Source organism: Hyaena hyaena, unplaced genomic scaffold (genome assembly GCF_003009895.1).
Source record: "Hyaena hyaena isolate Hyena2069 unplaced genomic scaffold, ASM300989v1 scaffold_155, whole genome shotgun sequence".
NCBI lineage: Eukaryota > Metazoa > Chordata > Mammalia > Carnivora > Hyaenidae > Hyaena > Hyaena hyaena.
In genome coordinates, this window is record NW_024080787.1 from 1,524,736 (window position 1) to 1,541,369 (window position 16,634).

At 49.1% G+C, this 16,634-nt stretch overlaps 1 protein-coding gene across 5 annotated transcripts; it reads right to left on the minus strand.

Moving 5' to 3' along the window:
- Window positions 1–194: 194 nt before the first annotated feature.
- On the minus strand, window positions 195–12,401 carry ALG1 (ALG1 chitobiosyldiphosphodolichol beta-mannosyltransferase). Of its 5 annotated transcripts, none has more exons than XM_039239335.1 (13): window positions 12,185–12,401; window positions 11,140–11,217; window positions 10,909–11,012; window positions 8,793–8,941; window positions 7,292–7,381; window positions 6,877–6,987; window positions 6,326–6,447; window positions 6,105–6,143; window positions 5,768–5,827; window positions 4,867–4,977; window positions 3,083–3,197; window positions 2,116–2,191; window positions 195–794 (listed from the first exon to the last, which is right to left on the minus strand). In XM_039239335.1, exons 1-13 carry the CDS (start codon window positions 12,390–12,392, stop codon window positions 663–665), a joined length of 1,395 nt encoding a protein of 464 aa, XP_039095266.1. In that variant the 5' UTR covers window positions 12,393–12,401; the 3' UTR covers window positions 195–662. The 5 variants fall into 5 exon arrangements, 4 of the variants coding, with proteins under 4 accessions (XP_039095266.1, XP_039095267.1, XP_039095268.1 ...); XR_005529688.1 differs by lacking the exon at window positions 195–794 and adding an exon at window positions 2,414–2,476 and having other exon boundaries at window positions 2,119–2,191; XM_039239336.1 differs by lacking the exon at window positions 6,105–6,143.
- Window positions 12,402–16,634: the final 4,233 nt, after the last annotated feature.

Consider the following 16,634-nt stretch of genomic DNA (forward strand, 5'->3'; position numbering starts at 1 on the left):
TAAACATTTAAAAAACCTTAAGAATGTTAAATTCAGAACCACAAACTGTATTCTAATAAAATCTATTCAAGCGGGTGCCCCTTTCTGTCATGAGTTCTGGCTCTTAAGCAAACCTCCATTAATCAAAAATTAATTTTTGGCTCTGAAACAAATATTTCACTTGGGCAAATAAAAACACAGATCAAGTATGTTTCCCCCGCCAGAGCCTGGACCCACGTCTGTCACGGAGCCAAGCGTGTTGTACATGTGGCATGTCTTATTACCCTTACAAGGCAGCAGGCTGCAGTGGCTGTCCTCAAGGCAGGAATAACAATATTAGGGACACAACAGGCAGATGCTGGGAAAGGCAGACACCGTAACAGGCCTAAGAGTTGTTGACGATACCATGTGCAAATAATGGGAAAGTAATAATACCAAGGGGAAAGAAAGACTCAGATCAGGAGAGAGAAGTGATTGAAAGCCTCAAGGGAGGAAACCAGGCTGAACCAGTTTCCAGGGCCACAAACTCTGGGTTATAAAAACCTTTCATTCTACAGCCGTACTTCCAGCTTCTGTCCACTGGGAGGCACTGCTCTAAAGCATTTGTCCAAGGCCAGGCAGGCTGGAAGAAGCTAAAAGGAAATGGGCCTCTCTAAAAAGCTCTCATTCTTTGGCCCAAAGGGTCATGTGTCCATCAACAAAGGGAGCACCGTCTGCTTCCAGCTTTCATCCCAACGAAGCTGCTCTGACTCCCGCAGGTTCTGCCGGAACTGGCTTAGTTTGCCAGCAGGATCGGGAAACGCTGAGAAAAGCATCTAGAAGAAAAATAAAGACTTGAACCTACCTCATCACTGCTTCCCACCCCAATCCCAGATCCCACCCGAGAGCTGTCCCTCCTCCTTCCCCGCAGCCAGGACTCTGGTCCTCCTCCAAACACAGGCAACCTGGCCAGTGATCCTACTGAAACCCTCTAGAGGTCGCTGCACTTGAAGAACCACTACCGGGCGCCTGGGTGGCTCAGTTGGTTAAGCGTCCGACTGTGGCTCAGGTCATGATCTCATGATTTGAGGGTTCAAGCCCCACATCGGGCTCTCTGCTGTTAGCACAGAGCCCGCTTCAGATCTTTGGTCTCCTTCTTCCTCTGCCCCTACCCAGCTTGCATTCTCTCTTTAAAAGAAAAAAAAAAAAAAGAAGAAGAAGAAGAACCACTATCAGTGTCCTGGAGCTCCAGCAGACCTCCCTGCTCCGACCAGCTTCCACAGCAGGCTTGACTTAATTAAGTGTTCTCAGACACAGCTCTGACTCAGATATCCCCCAGCCAGCAAGCCCCTTCCTCATGGGGCACAGGAGAACCCCCACACCCTGGCCACGCTCCGTCCCCTTCTCTGCTCCTGCTTGACAGTGCAGCCAGGCCGCAGCATCTTCCATCCACACGGTCCACACACTGTGCCCTGCTCAGCCACAGGCCACACCAGCAATGTTCTGTCCACCAAGAGCACCTACCCTCAGCCTCTGCCCAGCACCACCCAGCACCATCCAGCCCACATGTTGGAATTAGGCAGTCTGTCTGCCTTCCACCTTTGCTAAACTACATCAGGAGTCTGCAAACTAAGCCCGTGGGCCAAATTCAGCCCCCAGCTGTCTTTGTACATACAGTTTTATTGGAACACAGCCACACTCTGTCATTCACAGACTGTCCATGGCTGCTTTCATGTTACAGAAGAGACCATGGCAAAGCCTAAAACTTTTTCTATCTGGGCCTTCCCAGAAAGTTTGCTGCCCTTGGTATCAACTGCCAAGAATGATGATGTATTACTTTTGTAGTTAAGTACCCTTGGAAGACTCCCACTCACCCCCAAGGCTGGTTCAGGAAGCCCCCTTCATTCATCCCTCCTACTCAGAACCAGTTGCTCCCTAAACAGAGCACACAGTCCACCAGCTCTGGCATCACCTGTGTGGTGTAAGCTCCACAAACCCAGAGGGCAGTCGGGGCACATCCAGACCTCCCTGAGTCCCCAGCCTCTGAGACCACTGCTCCCGGCCTCAGCTTTCACCCAGATCCAGCCTGGCCAGCCACAGGAGCAAAGAATCAGGGGGCGTGGCTCGGTGCCCTGACACGGGGGCAGAGGTGGCTACCTGCAGCTGAGCCACCAGCTCCTCTGAGTCCTCGAAGACCAGGCCATTCTCCTCATGTTTCACAAGCTCATGTAAGCTGCAGAGAGACGCACAGAACTGAGCTGCCTGGAGAAATCGGAACCCTGTGGTGCCCACCCAGACTCCCACGCCACCCCTCCCACAGGCCAGGTGGGGGTCAGGAACAGTCAGCCTGCTTTCAGTGAGTCTTAGATTTAGCGTCTGAATAGAAAAAAGGCCTGGAGGGATACACATTAAAAATCCAAACTGATTCCAAAAAGGAGGTACAGAAAATACACACTTGAGCTTTTCTGCTGTATGCTCTTTTCAGTGACTACGTGCTCAGTGAGTCCTCCATGTTTTTCTTAATTGCACAGCAGAGAAACAAGGTGAAAGGCAATCCCACTGGAGGTAGACTTGGCACATTAAGGGTGACTTTTCCGGGTCACCAGGGAGTTGATGCCAATGTGCCCAGAGCTCAGGGACTAACAGAGGCTATTTCCCTTTCAGAGGCTGGCTCCTAAGCTGGTGGTGGAGCTACTGTGTCTAGAACTTCTTCTAACACCACCCTTTCCGAATACCCATCTTCACCAGGAAGAGTGGAGACCGAGAATTACACTCTTTTAACGGGTTCCAATTCAACAATATGAGCTCAGAGAAAGAAATAAAACCATGTCAAATGTGTGGCCAATATCAGCCACCCATCTGTCCGTGAGCACAGGCCCCCTAAGTAGAGTAGTTAAGACACAAGTCTTCTATTTGACATCTGCTCTAAGTGGAAGCCCACTCCTTCAGTAGGGTGCAGCCCACCCACAGAAACCCCAAGGGCCCTCCTCCCGAGGACCACCCGGCAATGCTGCATGATTTTCCAGGGCAATTCCTTGAGCAATTCTGACCTCACTGGCAACTCTTCCCCCCCCCCCCCCCCCCCCCCCCCCCCCCCCCCCCCCGGTAAGATTCATGCTCCTACCACTGGAAGTTCACAGCACACACGGGCAGACAGCACCCAAACATGTCCACCACCTTCATGGGCAGGTCCAGGCCGCTGGAGGATTTGTGCAGGCACACACCCAGGTCTGCCGACCCTGCGGGGTGGGGGCAAGGGGGGGTGCTCAAAGTGCTGCCCATGCACCCCTGGAACACAAACCCGGAAAGGACTGGAGATCAACACCCCCAGTGGGGAATGGGAAGGAGGTACTAACGCCCCACAGACTGGAGAAGGGCAGGTACAAAGCAGACCTCCCCAATTGCCAATCCCAGCCACCTGGCCCTGTTTGAAAACTACCTGCCTGTCACGAATAGTTTTCTTTAATCAGACCCCCTTCGTCTACTTAACCAAAATTTATTTTAAAAGAACCTGTAGGGGTGCCTGTGGCTCAATCAGTTAAGCATCTGACTTCGGCTCAGGTCATGATCTCGCCATTCGTGGGTTCGAGCCCCACGTCGGGCTCTGTGCTGACAGCTCAGAGCCTGGAGCCTGCTTCAGATTCTGTGTCTCCCTCTCTCTCTGCCCCTCCTCTGCTTACGCTCTGTCTCTCTCAAAAATAAACATTTTTTAAAAAATATTTTAACTCATTTAAAAAAAATAAAAGAACCAGGGGCGCCTGGGTGGCTTAGTCGGTTAAGCGTCCGACTTTCGCTTAGGTCATGATCTCGCGGTTCGTGGGTTCGAGCCCCGCGTCGGGCTCTGTGCTGACTGTCGGCTCAGAGCCTGGAGGCTGTTTCAATCTGTGACTCCCTCTCTCTCTGACCCTCCCCTGCTCATGCTCTCTCTCTCTCTCTCCTAGAAATAAAACTAAAAAAAAATAAAAATAAAAAATAAAAGAACCTGTAGCAATTATTGCTTAATGGGTTCAGAGTTTCTGCTTGGGGTGATGAAAATATTTTTGAATGGACAGTGTCCATGATCATACAACAATGAACGTAATTAATGTCACTGGGTTGTGTATGTACTTAAAAATGGAGAAATCATTAAAATAGCAAATTTTTATTGTTCATGTTTTATCATAGTAATGAGGGGGAGAAAACCATAGCCGACCCAACAGAAAGCCAGCTGTCACTATGAAAATAAAGCCAAATAAACAATCTCACACCACTAAATACTGGCCAGAAATTCCTGTCAACCAAAGACTTTCTGCTGGAGACTGCTCACTGGCTGCTGGAAGATGAGGCCTTGGAGATACATGGGCACCAAGCCAGCACATCCCTCCCAGAGAAAGGAAGGCAGAGGAAGCCAGGGGAGTCAATGCTATTTAACGTATTATTTCTACACATCCCAAGCCACTGCCCTCCCAGACTTGGGGAACACAGACCCCAACCCAAGCCCAGAACCAGCCCTTCTGCCCACATGGAAAAGTATGACTGAATGGAGGGCTTCGGGATTAAGAGGACAGAACCTCTCTGATTCCTGGAGAACAGGTCCAGGGCCCGCAGGCGGGAGGAGCCGGCACACCAGGAAACAGCCTGGGACTCCCCAAGTATAGCCAAGAGCTCCTCCGACAAGTTCCTGGCACGTGGGCTCTCCCTGCCCCATGAGGCCCTTGAGCAGGGCCCAATCCAGGCTGAGGCCTGTGTGTGTACAGCCCTTGGGCTAAAAATGACATTTAACTTGTATAGCATTGTAAAAACAAAGAATATACAACAGAGGCAGATAAAACACTTACTATCTGGCCCTTTTCAGAAAAACCATCCCCCGTTCCAGAGGATACTCCCATTTAACCCTCGGCTTGTAGGTCCCCTACTAGATGCTCTTACCTAGAAGCAGGGGGTAGTCCTCAGCCTCCAGCCATGGAGTACAGACCTGGATGTGCTGGAAACACTTCTGGCCGATGAGGCCAGTGTAATACTCCTTCAGAGGTCCTTTGCCTTGCAGAGAAAATCTGAGTCACTGCACTGGGCCCTTCTCTGGCTCCATCCCATGACCTTGAGACTCAGAACCCTTGCACAGGTGTGAGCAGAAGGCCCACATTCTGCAGCTGTGACCGGGTCCCCATGTGGCCTCTTCCAGACCCCTCAGGGGTATGCACCCTGACCAATGAGGCCACGGCCCTTCTCCCAGCAACCTGCACCAGTGGGCTTCAGGCTGGGAAGGTGGCCAGAGTGCCAGCTGGATACAACTTCTCACCCAGACTGGCCTGTGTGTCTCCTGATGGCCCAGATGGCACGGGGTGTGCAGTGGGCTCTAGTCACCCCTGGGAGCCCGGGCCCAGGAGGATGGGCATACGCAAGATGGGGCAGCTGGCCCAGGACACTGTTCCAACCACAGCTGTCTGTTTCTCTCTCTCTCCCCAACTGGGCTACTCTGGAAGCAATTTTACATTGAGCTCCTTAGTTTAATGTGGACTCTTAAAAAAAAAAAAAGAAAAAAAAAGATGCCTGGACCCCACTGCAGAAGTGGAAGGCTCAGTATCTCTGAGGCCATGCTATCCAAGAGTCAACTAAAACCATGCCCTGCTGTCAGCCCCTCTGAGCCTCAGTTTCCTCCTCTTATCAAGCTGGTATAGAAAACCCTACATCACAGAGCTGTGGTCAGGCTTAACAAGACAACCAACATCACATGACTGGCATGGGGAAGGCACACAATAAAGGCAGATGCCTTCAGCTCCCTCTACTGCCCCCACTTGATAGGGGAACATGGAAGGTCCTTTGGCGATACCTGTTATCACACACACCAGAGAAGGAAGGCTCTCTCCATCCAGGATCAGCTGTTCAAACTCTGTATATAAAAAAATAAATGATAACCAGGATTATCTAGTCAGGTGAGGAGCTGATCACAAGATCAGTCTCCCAGAGGTGGCACTTCAGATCTAGGGCCTGGTCACCCAAATGGGGACTCAGAGCCACCACCTCCACCACCCATGTTCTTAGGATGGCCCACCCAGTGGCCCTGGGGGCAGGAACATGCTGCCGAGGAAGCCATGCAAGGCCAGGTGAGCAGCTCACGGCTCAACAGCCCCAACAAACTCAGTTCCTGATCAAAGCCACACACCTACTTTCTAATGCTGCCAGCAGGATGGAGAAGTCTTCATCCTCTATAAGAAAAGAGACCTAAGGGTCACGGGCTGGTTCTAGATGCCTCCCCTCCCAGCTCAATTCCCTCCTCTTTCTCATCAGGGCTCCAATGTCCTTAAATACATGTGGGGCAAGGGCAAGGATAATGCAGGCTTAGCCAGGTGCTCATACAAGCCCCAAGTGCCTAGAAGGGTCCTGAGACCTGTCCAGCTCGTGCTGCTGACCAACAAGGCCGGCCGCCCACGAAGATGTGTCACCACCCCACTCCGAGCATCCCGCTCTGTGAAGGCCGACCTCTCTGTGTCTGGGTCCAGGGGTTCTGAGCTGCAGGAACAGAAACAGAAGCCATGTGATGGTACCGAGCAGGCCCTCGGGCCCCAGTGAGTCATCTCCTACCAGAGTGAAACCCGCAGGCCCCCAAAGTCAGGCTGTGGCCATGTCAGAACCATCATCCAATCTCTGTTGCAAAACTCCCCTCTGTTCTTGCAGTGCAAAAGCAGCCAGGGACAATGCATAAATGGATGAAAGCGCTGCACGGCAATAAAGCTTTATTTACCAAGACACGTGGCAGGCCTGTGGTCAGAGTTTGCCAACCCCTGGATGAGTGGGTTCCCAGGTCTGCAGCCAGAAGACGAGAGAGGTCAGGCTAGCAGTGAGGAGACAGGGGACACGGGGCAGCGGGGACATGGGGGAGAGGCCAGACAGTAGCAAGCACAAGAGAAGGTAGATAAAGACTAAGGATGGGAGACCTACCGAGCCTTGAATGCAGAGTAGGTGCAGCCCAGCTTCATAAAGAGCCGGTGTTGCAGGTCCAAGGGTGTCTCTTTAAAGAAAGATGCTGGCTTGTCATAGACGGTCACGGCTCTGCAATGAAATCATTGAGGGCTCTAGAGAGAGCTGGAAAAGCCTGCGGAATATAAGGTCCAGGAGGATCCAAAAATAAGAGCACTGAGCAGATCCAAGTCTCAGACAAGGACAAGAACTGCTTGGGGAAACACAGAGACACGTTCTAAAACCAAACCTGCATGGGCCGTCTGGCCTCCCTCCTCCTCCTCCCTCGGATTCCCAAAACCAGTAGCCCTCTCCCAGACCCCTGGGGGTTTCCAGGCACCCTGCCAACAGCAAACAGGCACTGCAGCTGGGACCCCTCGCCTCCCCAGGCCCCTACTTGATGCCCCAGTTCTGTGCCAGATCTTTCCGCATCGAGTTGGTCACACACAAGTTCAGGTGGGACAGGCGCCCGCAGAGCTTCTCGTACCTGAAAAGACATATCACTGTCAGCCCAGGTCTTGGGCCCCACCACCACCACCACCACCTCCTCCACATGACTTGACATCTTCCACTGCAGAAGAGCACAGAGCTGGGGACTCCCAAATCGGCTTGCTGTTGAGGCACTTTCCCAGAGTTTGTGCTGAGTTCCATCTGAACTATTATTTCCTTTACAGCCTTCTTTAAGTCATATCGCTTTTCAGCTTAAGTATGGTTAGAAACCTTATCTCTACAGAAGGGAAAATCTAGTGTCTCTCGCCACAAGAGAAAGAAATATAATAAAGGCCTCGTTATTAAATCTTAGCCCCACCACACTCTTGCTGCAATAGCTGTGAGGCTGAGGCTTGTGCGCTACCAAAGGATGGTTTTAAAAATTTTAAAGAGGCCTTAGTGACAGATTAGCTCCCAGCTGAGACTTGAGCCTTGATCGGAAGGCAGAAGTGAAAGAGAATCAGAAAAGGGAAGGAGCACGCAAGGTTGTTCCACACCATTGGTGTGTCACAGCCGGTTCCTCACTCAGGATGCAGAGAAGGTGAGAGAGATGGACAGCCTGGGACTGAGTTTTGATCTGCATGCAATAATATCAGCTGTGTGACAAGCAGCAAAATGGTGCTCGACCATGGTTTCCTGGCTCTTGTAAACAGAAAGTAACCACAGAACATTCTCACCAGTGGAAATATAGACTGAAGAGGATAAAGGGCTTAGCCTGAAGCCTGGCATGCAGCAAGTACTCAATGATCATTTGCTGCTGCTGCAGCTGTGACCGCCCTCAGTGAATGGCCCACCAGGGAAAGGCGGCAGATGTCGCCCACTCATGCTCAGAACACGCCTCTTCCTGCTCCATGTCCAACCTGCTCCCACAGACCCTTCTTCCCTCTCCCTGCCTCACTGGCTGCAGCAGCCTGTTGCCTGGGTCCCCATCATCTAACAGCAGCCTCAGTTTTTATCTGGGCATCTCATCTGGGTACAGCTGGGACCCCCGGTCTCACAGAGGAACACTTCCCCAAGCCTGAGACATTCAGGGTACTGCAGCCCCCGGACCTCAGTGGGGTGTCAAAGCAGGAGCAGGGGAGCACAAGCCAATCAAAGAGAGTCTATTTCCCCACTGAGCCCCCAGCACCAGGAGGGAATATGAAGAGAGAAATGACAGGGGGTTCTGACGACACCGTTTTGGGCTCAAAGTCAGTCATGTCTCTGGACTTTGCAGTTTTAGGGACCAACAAATGCCCTCCTTGCCTTAGGCTGTTTCTGAAGCTTGTAATCCAAGTCGGCCTAATTCTCCAGCCTTGCCCTTACCCCCAAAGAGCACACAGGGGACCAGCTTCACCAGGTCTCTGCACTGGCCCTTCTTCCTACCAAGGTTCAGGGAAGGTGTCTGCACCCTCTTCCCAGACCCTTACCACTTGGCCAGCAGAACAAGCCCGTGTCTGGGGCCATGCACCAGACCCATTATGGAGTAGCCGTAGTTGTGCCAATCGATGATGAGCTTGCTCCCACAGAGGTAACCCACAAACCAGCAGACAGCAATGGCAGGCAGGCCCGGGGGGTTCTGAGAAAGAGACACTTGAATGAAGAGAAGGAAACCCATTCCACGGTCAACAATAAATAAACTGAGTGAAAACAGTTGCAACATATACAACAAAGAGTTGATTTATCTTTACAAAGCTCTTGATAATTAATAAGACTCTCTTCCTCACCAAAAAAAAAAAGTATAAAAAGTCACACAGGAAGGGACACCTGTGTGGCTCAGTCAGTTAAGCATCCAGGTTGGCTCAGGTCATGATCTCTTGGTTTGTGGGTTTGAGCCCCACATCTGGCTCTCTGCTGAAAGCTCAGAGCCTGGAGCCTGCTTTGGATTCTGTGTCTCCCTCTCTCTCTGCCCCTCCCCCGCTCATTTTCTCCCTCTCTCTCTCTCCCTCTCTCTCTCAAAAATAAATAAACACTAAAAAAAGTCATAAAGGGAATAAAATTGACCAACTTGAAAAGCCCAAGACCATCAATAATCAAGGAGACAAAAAAATGGCCAAAGAAGTACATTTTTCACGTATCAGAATATAAACTCTAAAACACCTAACAACAGCTAGTGGTGGTGAGGAGATGGCAGAAGAGACATCACCACTGGGCGGGAAATAAATTGGACCAACCTCATTCTAGAACTATCCAGTAACACACCACAACATTTAAAAGTGCATGAACTCTGGGGGCACCTGGATGGCTCAGTCAGTACAGCACATGACTCTTAATCTCAGGGTCGTGAGTTTAAGCCCCACACTGGGCATGCAGCCTACTTATAGAAAAATAAAAAGTGCATGAACTCTGGGGTGCCTGACTGGCTAAGTCGGTAGAGCATGTGACTCTTAATCTCAAGGTCTGAGTTCAAGCCCTACATTGTGCATGAAGCCTACTTTAAAAAAAAAAAAAAAAAAAAGTGGGGCGCCTGGGTGGCTTAGTCGGTTAAGCGTCTGACTTTCACTTAGGTCATGATCTCACGGTTCGTGGGTTCGAGCCCTGCATCGGGCTCTGTGCTAACTGCCAGCTCAGAGCCTGGAGCCTGTTTCAGTCTGTGACTCCCTCTCTCTCTGACCCTCCCCTGCTTGCGCTGTCTCTCTCTCTCCTAGAAATAAATAAAAGACATTAAAAAAAAAAAAGTTTAAAAAGTACATGAACTCTGACCAAGCATAGGAATTTACCTTACAAAGAAACAACAAAACACATATATTCACTGATGCTCTTTGCTATGCTATTTGTAAAAGTAAAAAATCTGGAAGAATCTGAAGGTCCACTAAGATGAGACTAAACTAGGGGCACCTGGGTGGCTCAGTCAGTTAAGGATCCAACTTCTGCTCAGGTCATGATTTCACCATTTATGAGTTCGAGCTCCAGCATTTCCTACCTGTGTGAAACTTACAGAACTGTGGGCAACTTACAGAACTTCTCTGGGTTTAGGTTTCATTATCTCTATAATGTAGGTAATCTAAAAACCTGCTTCTTAAAATTGTTGTGAAGAATTAGATGAGTTAATACAGACACATATGTAATATGTAATAAGATATGTAATAAGTAAAGTGTAAGACTCTATCTGTAATAACACAGAAAAACAGAAATGAGTAAGTACCATAAATACAATGGAAACATACCATAAACTTCTACTCACGTTTTTAAAAGTGTATACACACACACAAATATGCAACTGATTTACCAATTTATGCATTCTTAAAGGGGGGTGGGGCACGTGGGTGGCTCAGTTGGTTAAGTGTCCAACTTCAGCTCAGGTCATGATCTCACACTTTGTGAGTTCGAGCCCCGCATCAGGCTCTGTGCTGACAGCTCAGAGCCTGGAGCCTCCTTCAGATTCTGTGTCTCCCTCTCTCTCTGCCCCTCCTGCACTCACATTCTGTCTCTCTCTAAAAATAAATGGACATTAAAAAATGTTTAATAAATAAATAAAATAAAAGGCTGGGAAGTAAAGGAAACTTAACAATGGTTCTGACAGAGCAAGGGGAGACTGACATTTACCTGGAGAAAGATGTAGGCTGCTGGCTCCCTGCACATCAACTTCCACAACAAGTGCACTGATTGAAAAACAACTTTGACTCCATACTGAAAAATGTGGGGCCCAACTGCAAGTCAAAAACCACCAGTTACTCCAAAAAGAATTCTTGGCAATGTGCAGATCCTCCTCACCCCACTCCCCCCCACCTCCACTGCCCACAGATTCAAAGGAATCTGGAGTTGACTGCATCCTACCTGCAAGTTTCCGAAGTTCTGTCAAACTCACAATCTGAATTCTGTTGTTCTGCAAGAGCTCATCATAGGGTCTGGAGTCTGAAAAGAATGTCCCCTTCAATGCACTGGACAGGGCAATATAAAGTCAGATAGTCCCCCAGCTCAGGCTGAATAGTGAAGAGTGTTTCTGGAAAATAAGGCCTTTCTCTCTATTCCTCCATAGCCAGAACCCAGCATGAGCACACTTCTTGTCCAGATTCTTCACAGAGAGGGAGGGCCTCAATCATGTCCACCTTTATTTACTTAACAATGCCTGGCACATAGTAGGCACTCAAAATAATCGGGGGTCCCTGAATGGTGGATTTATCCCACCATATGGAGACCCCTAGGAAGTCCCACCCCACTCCTGCACCCTCGGACAGCAGGCTCTAAACAGGGACCACCTCACTCCTGCACCCTCGGACAGCAGGCTCTAAACAGGGACCAAAGGCAACTAGTGCTACTCCCCCTCTTCCCTAACACACGGTTGAGCTACCCTCTAAATATTTCATCCTGGAGGAAGACGAAGGAGCAGACACTCCTGCTTCAGCGCAATGAGAGTAAAAGCTGGACATGCAGCACAAATGAAACCTCCCCTGCCTGCATGGCTCCGCACTGAGGGTGTGGAATGGACAGGAAACAAGCAGTTATGAGACACAGCCTGACAACAGTGGCCACAAGGAGCTGTGGTTACCAGCACTAGCCCGAGTCACACCCTGGCTTCCAGTTCGTCCTTCCACTGACTAGGATGATTAAAAGTGAGACGGTGCAATGAGTTCACTTAACTTCGCACACTCCGCGCCTTTAGCGGGCACTCCATTAACGCCAGCTGTTCCTAGAGACCCAGCCAGCAGAGGCTGGGCAGAAACCAGACCGTCTAGGACAAAACCAGAGAAGCCCAATCTCCGAGAGCGGTCCGAGGCAGGAGGGAGGAGAGGGGCGTCCCCGTCCCGGCGCCCCTGGGCCGGTGAACGCCGCGGGTCAAAGGCGGAGGGTTCAGCCTCCCTCCCACACCCCCAACACTCACTGCAGAAGCCCAGAAGGGTCACGGAGAAGCCGCTCTTGACCAACGACAGTGCGTGGTACTGCATGCGGGGGCTGCGGCCCACGTCGCCCAGCACCACAATGATCACGTGCCGACCCGCTCGCCCCCGCCGCCAGCGCTTCCACGCGACCAGCAGCAGCAGCAGTAGGGACGTGGCCGTCACCAGCGCGGCCAAGCAGGCAGGCGCCATCTTGGCGGAGCCGGATGGCAGTCACGTGACCGCGCCCTGCGGACGGGGTGCGCAAAGCGCAAAGACGCGGCCTCCGGAGTGGGCGGGAAGAAGGGCGCTGGGGATGTGGTTCCGAGGAGCCTGTCGGGGGCGAAAATTAGTGATATTAAGGGGCGCCTGGGTGGCTTAGTCGGTTAAGCGTCCTACCTTCGCTTAGATCATGATGTTGCGGTTCGTGGGTTCGAGCCCCGCGTCGGGCTCTGTGCTGACTGTGCTTCAGTCTGTGACTCCCTCTCTCTCTGACCCTCCCCTGCTCACGCTGTCTCTCTCTCTCTCCTAGAAATAAATTTTAAAAAAAAAATAGTGATATTAAGGTAAAGCTTTTACCATGTAAGGATCGAGGAACAATTTTTTTCAAAATTCTAAAATAATTTCAAAATGCAGTGAAACAACAATTTGTATGGCTGTTACCGGCATAATGTAAAGAAAAGAGGCCAAATGCCGGAGTACCCACTGGCTCCATGTATATAAAATCAAAATTAACCTTAACTGTTAGAAGTCAGGAGAGTGACCTGCCTTGGAGGGTCGGGGATTGAGTAGGAGAGAGCCAGTGCGAAGCTGGTGGGATAGCACTGCTCGGGTTATCTTTTTTGACCTGGGCGCTGATAAGGTGGGGGTGGTCCTTTTGAGAACATTCATCAAGCAGCAAACTTTTTCATTCTTCAGGATGTTATATTGTACTTGAATAAAACATTTGTATATGTGTGTGTGTGTTTAATGTTTATTTCTCTTTTTGAGACAGATAGAGGGTGAGTGGGGGAGGGGGAGAGAGAGAGAGAGGGCGACTCCGAATCCGAATCAGGCTCCAGGCTCTGAGCTGTCAGCACAGAGCCAGATGCAGAGCTCGAACCCAGAAACTGTGAGATCATGACCTGAGCAGAAGCCAGATGCTTAACCAATGAGCCACCCAGGTGCCCCTTGAATAAAACATTTAAAATATAAAGAAGAAGGAGGGCGCCTGGGTGGCTCAGTCGGTTAAGCATCCGACTTCGGCTCAGGTCATAATCTCACATTTCGTGGGTTCGAGCCCTGCATTGGGCTCTGTGCTGACAGCTCAGAGCCTGAAGCCTATTTCAGATTCTGTATCTCCCTCTGTCTCTGACCCTCCCCTGCTCACTCTGTCTCTAAGAAATAAACTTTTTTAAAAAAATTTTAATATAAAGAAGGAAAAGGACAAAGAAGGAAGTAAAAATATGATTTTAAGTATATGTGGGAAGAAGGGTAATTTTCCCCACTGATCTGTTCATTTTACCTTCTAAAATAGTCACACTGAAGAGTTTCGTGTGTGTCCATGTGATAGCCTTTTAACTTTGAAATGGGTTCCCTTGCTGAGAAACATGGTTTCGACAGCATGGTAAAGCCACCCTCGCTGCACTGCGTTGGGAGCTGCCCTAGAACCCTCAGAGCGCCACCTTCCGGCCCGCTCTCTAACTCACTCATGCCCTGGACAAGGAAAGAAAACCGCATCTCCTCCTTCAATAAGAGCCTAGACAGGGCAGCACCTGGCAGATGTGGTTCTGGTGTCCCTAGAGCCCAGCTCAAGACTTGGCATATGTCTCATTTGCTTCTCACGATAGTCTTGTGACTCCTTTTTTTACTGATAAGGACATTAAAGGTCACACCATTAATCAGTATGTGACAGAGGCAGGGCTTGAAAATTTAGCTAAAGAGGGGAAAGAAAGATGAGGAAACAAGTACAGTTGGAAGAGATAGGCAAACAGACACCAAGGGCAACCTCCTTAATTCCTCAGTTGCAGATGCGGGGGCCTGGGAGGCTGGAGCACATGCCCTGCCCACTCTGTCCACTCTTTTATGGTGAGATGGGGCTGGGATCTGATACCTCAGCCTCATGGGTCCCCTGATCTGGAGCAAGCCACTCTCAATCAGTTGGCCTTCCTGACTTGTAATTAAAGGAGGGGACTTCCTGGCTCAGCCCCTCCTGCTCTGATGATCTATGAGGACAAGGACCAGGTGCCATAGGTGCCATGGATATGACAAACCAAGAGTAAATGCCACATTCGGGAAGATGAAACCTCGATTGGAAAAAGAGTTGGGCTTGTTTCTCTAGAGAGAAAGAAGCAAGATGCATCACCAGCCTGGGATGCTTTGGAGCTCAGCCAGCCCTGGCTTGTTCTACTTGCCCACTTGGCATACACCACATAGGAAATTCAGTCCTTCCAGAGGCCAGGAGGGTGTTGTTTCCCCTTGCAGAGACGGGAGGTTGAACCCTAGCAGGATCACCTCCTGGTTAAGCTGTGAATTCAAGCATTAGAATCCCTGCACCGCCTCATACTGGTTGTGAGACAATATGTCACAAGAAGTCACTCACCTCATCCCCTAGAGCCTCAGATTTTAAGCTATAAAAGGGGACAAGAAGAGTACCCACTTCAGGGTTGTTTTAAGGATTAACTGAAGTGGTGATAGTGACAAGTTTCACCCAGAACATTCGTTCTCAATGGTACACCCAAAGGAATAAAAAATGGTTGTCAGGGAGGGAAAGAATTTAGCTCTTTTTATGTATAAGGTAGCAATATAGCAATACACACAAAATACATAGTATAACTGCAGTATCAGGGGGTTACCACACAAAAACATATGCATGAGGAACTCTCATATATCACCAGGAATGTAAAATGATGCAGCCACTGTGGAAAATCCTTTGGTGGTTCCTCAATAAATTAAGCAGTTACCACAGGATCCAGCAACTGCATCTTAGGTATGTGCCCAAGAGAACTGAAGACAGGTTTTGAAACAAAAACTTGTAAACGAATGTTTATTCACAATAGCACAAAGGTGGAAATAACTCAAATGTCCATCAGCTGATGAATGGATAGGATAGAATGTGATCTAGACACAGAATGGAATGTTATTGAGCCATAAAAAGGAATGACGTCCTGATTCATGCTAGGTTCACCTAGATGAACCTTGAAAACGTTACGCTGAATGAAGGCAGTCAGACACAAAATGTCATATATTGAATAACTCCCCATTTCTATTAAATGTCCAGAATAAGCAAATCCATAGAAATGGAAAGTAGATTAGTGGTTGCCAAGGGCTGGAGAGTTGAGGAGGCCAGCAGGGGTGAAGTTACCGGCAAAGGGGAGTGACTGCTAATGGTTACAGGTTCCTTTTGGGAGGAAGGAAAATGTTTCAGAATCAGACAGTGGTTGAGCACCTTGTGAATATGCTTTAAAATACACTGCTGAATTGTACACTTTAAAAGGGCGAATTTTATGGTACGTGAATTATATCTCAATAAAGCTGTCGTTTTTAAATGTTCAGGAAAAAAAATGTATAAAAAGGCTGGCGGGGGTAGGGGAGGAAAGGACAAGAATGAAATTAAATCAGATCTATAATCTGATAACTGAAGCCCTTGGGGCCAGATACGTTTCTAACTTCAGACTATTTTGGACTTTAACAGTAATATGCTGCACATACACGTAACCATCCGGCAAGGTTCAGGACAGCACCTGGTAAACCAACATTAAAATTTCCACAGGAAAATAGATGTGTTTTCACACTGAATGAGCTCATAAGGACTGAGGGTCTTCACTGTCCAGTACAGAAACCACATGTGATTGCTCTGCTCCTGAAATGAGGCTAGCCTGAGCTGAAATGTGCCTAATTGTAAAATGCCAGGTTTCAAAGACGTAATCTGATAAAATGATATTGTAAAAAATGTTACAAGGTTGATCATATTTATATTGGTTACAAGTTGAAATGACGTTTTGAATCCATTGGTTCAAATAAAATAGATCATTAAAATTCATTTCACCTGCTTTTCTTTACTTTTTTTTTAGTTTATTTATTAATTTTGAGAGAGAGGAAGAGAGATCATGAGGGCGGGGCAGAGTGAGGGGGACAGAGAATCCCAAGCAGTTTCCATGCTGTCAATGCAGAGCCTGACGTGGGGCTCAAACTCATGAACCATGATCTGAGCCAAAACCAAGAGGTGGACGGTCAGCCAGCTGAGCCACCCAGGTGCCCCTTCTCTATTTTTTTCTTAAATGCAATTATTAGGAAATTTTTAAGTACCCATGTGCTCTGTCTTTGCAGCTCATACTCTGTTTCTACTGGACAAGCAGGCAGGCACTGCCCTAAGAAATCTTCTGTCTGTTCTGGAAGATGTGCCTTCAAACAGCTTATTCCAAACTTATTTTTAAAAACAAAAAAAAGCAAGGTGCTGGGTTGCTGAGTCGGTTA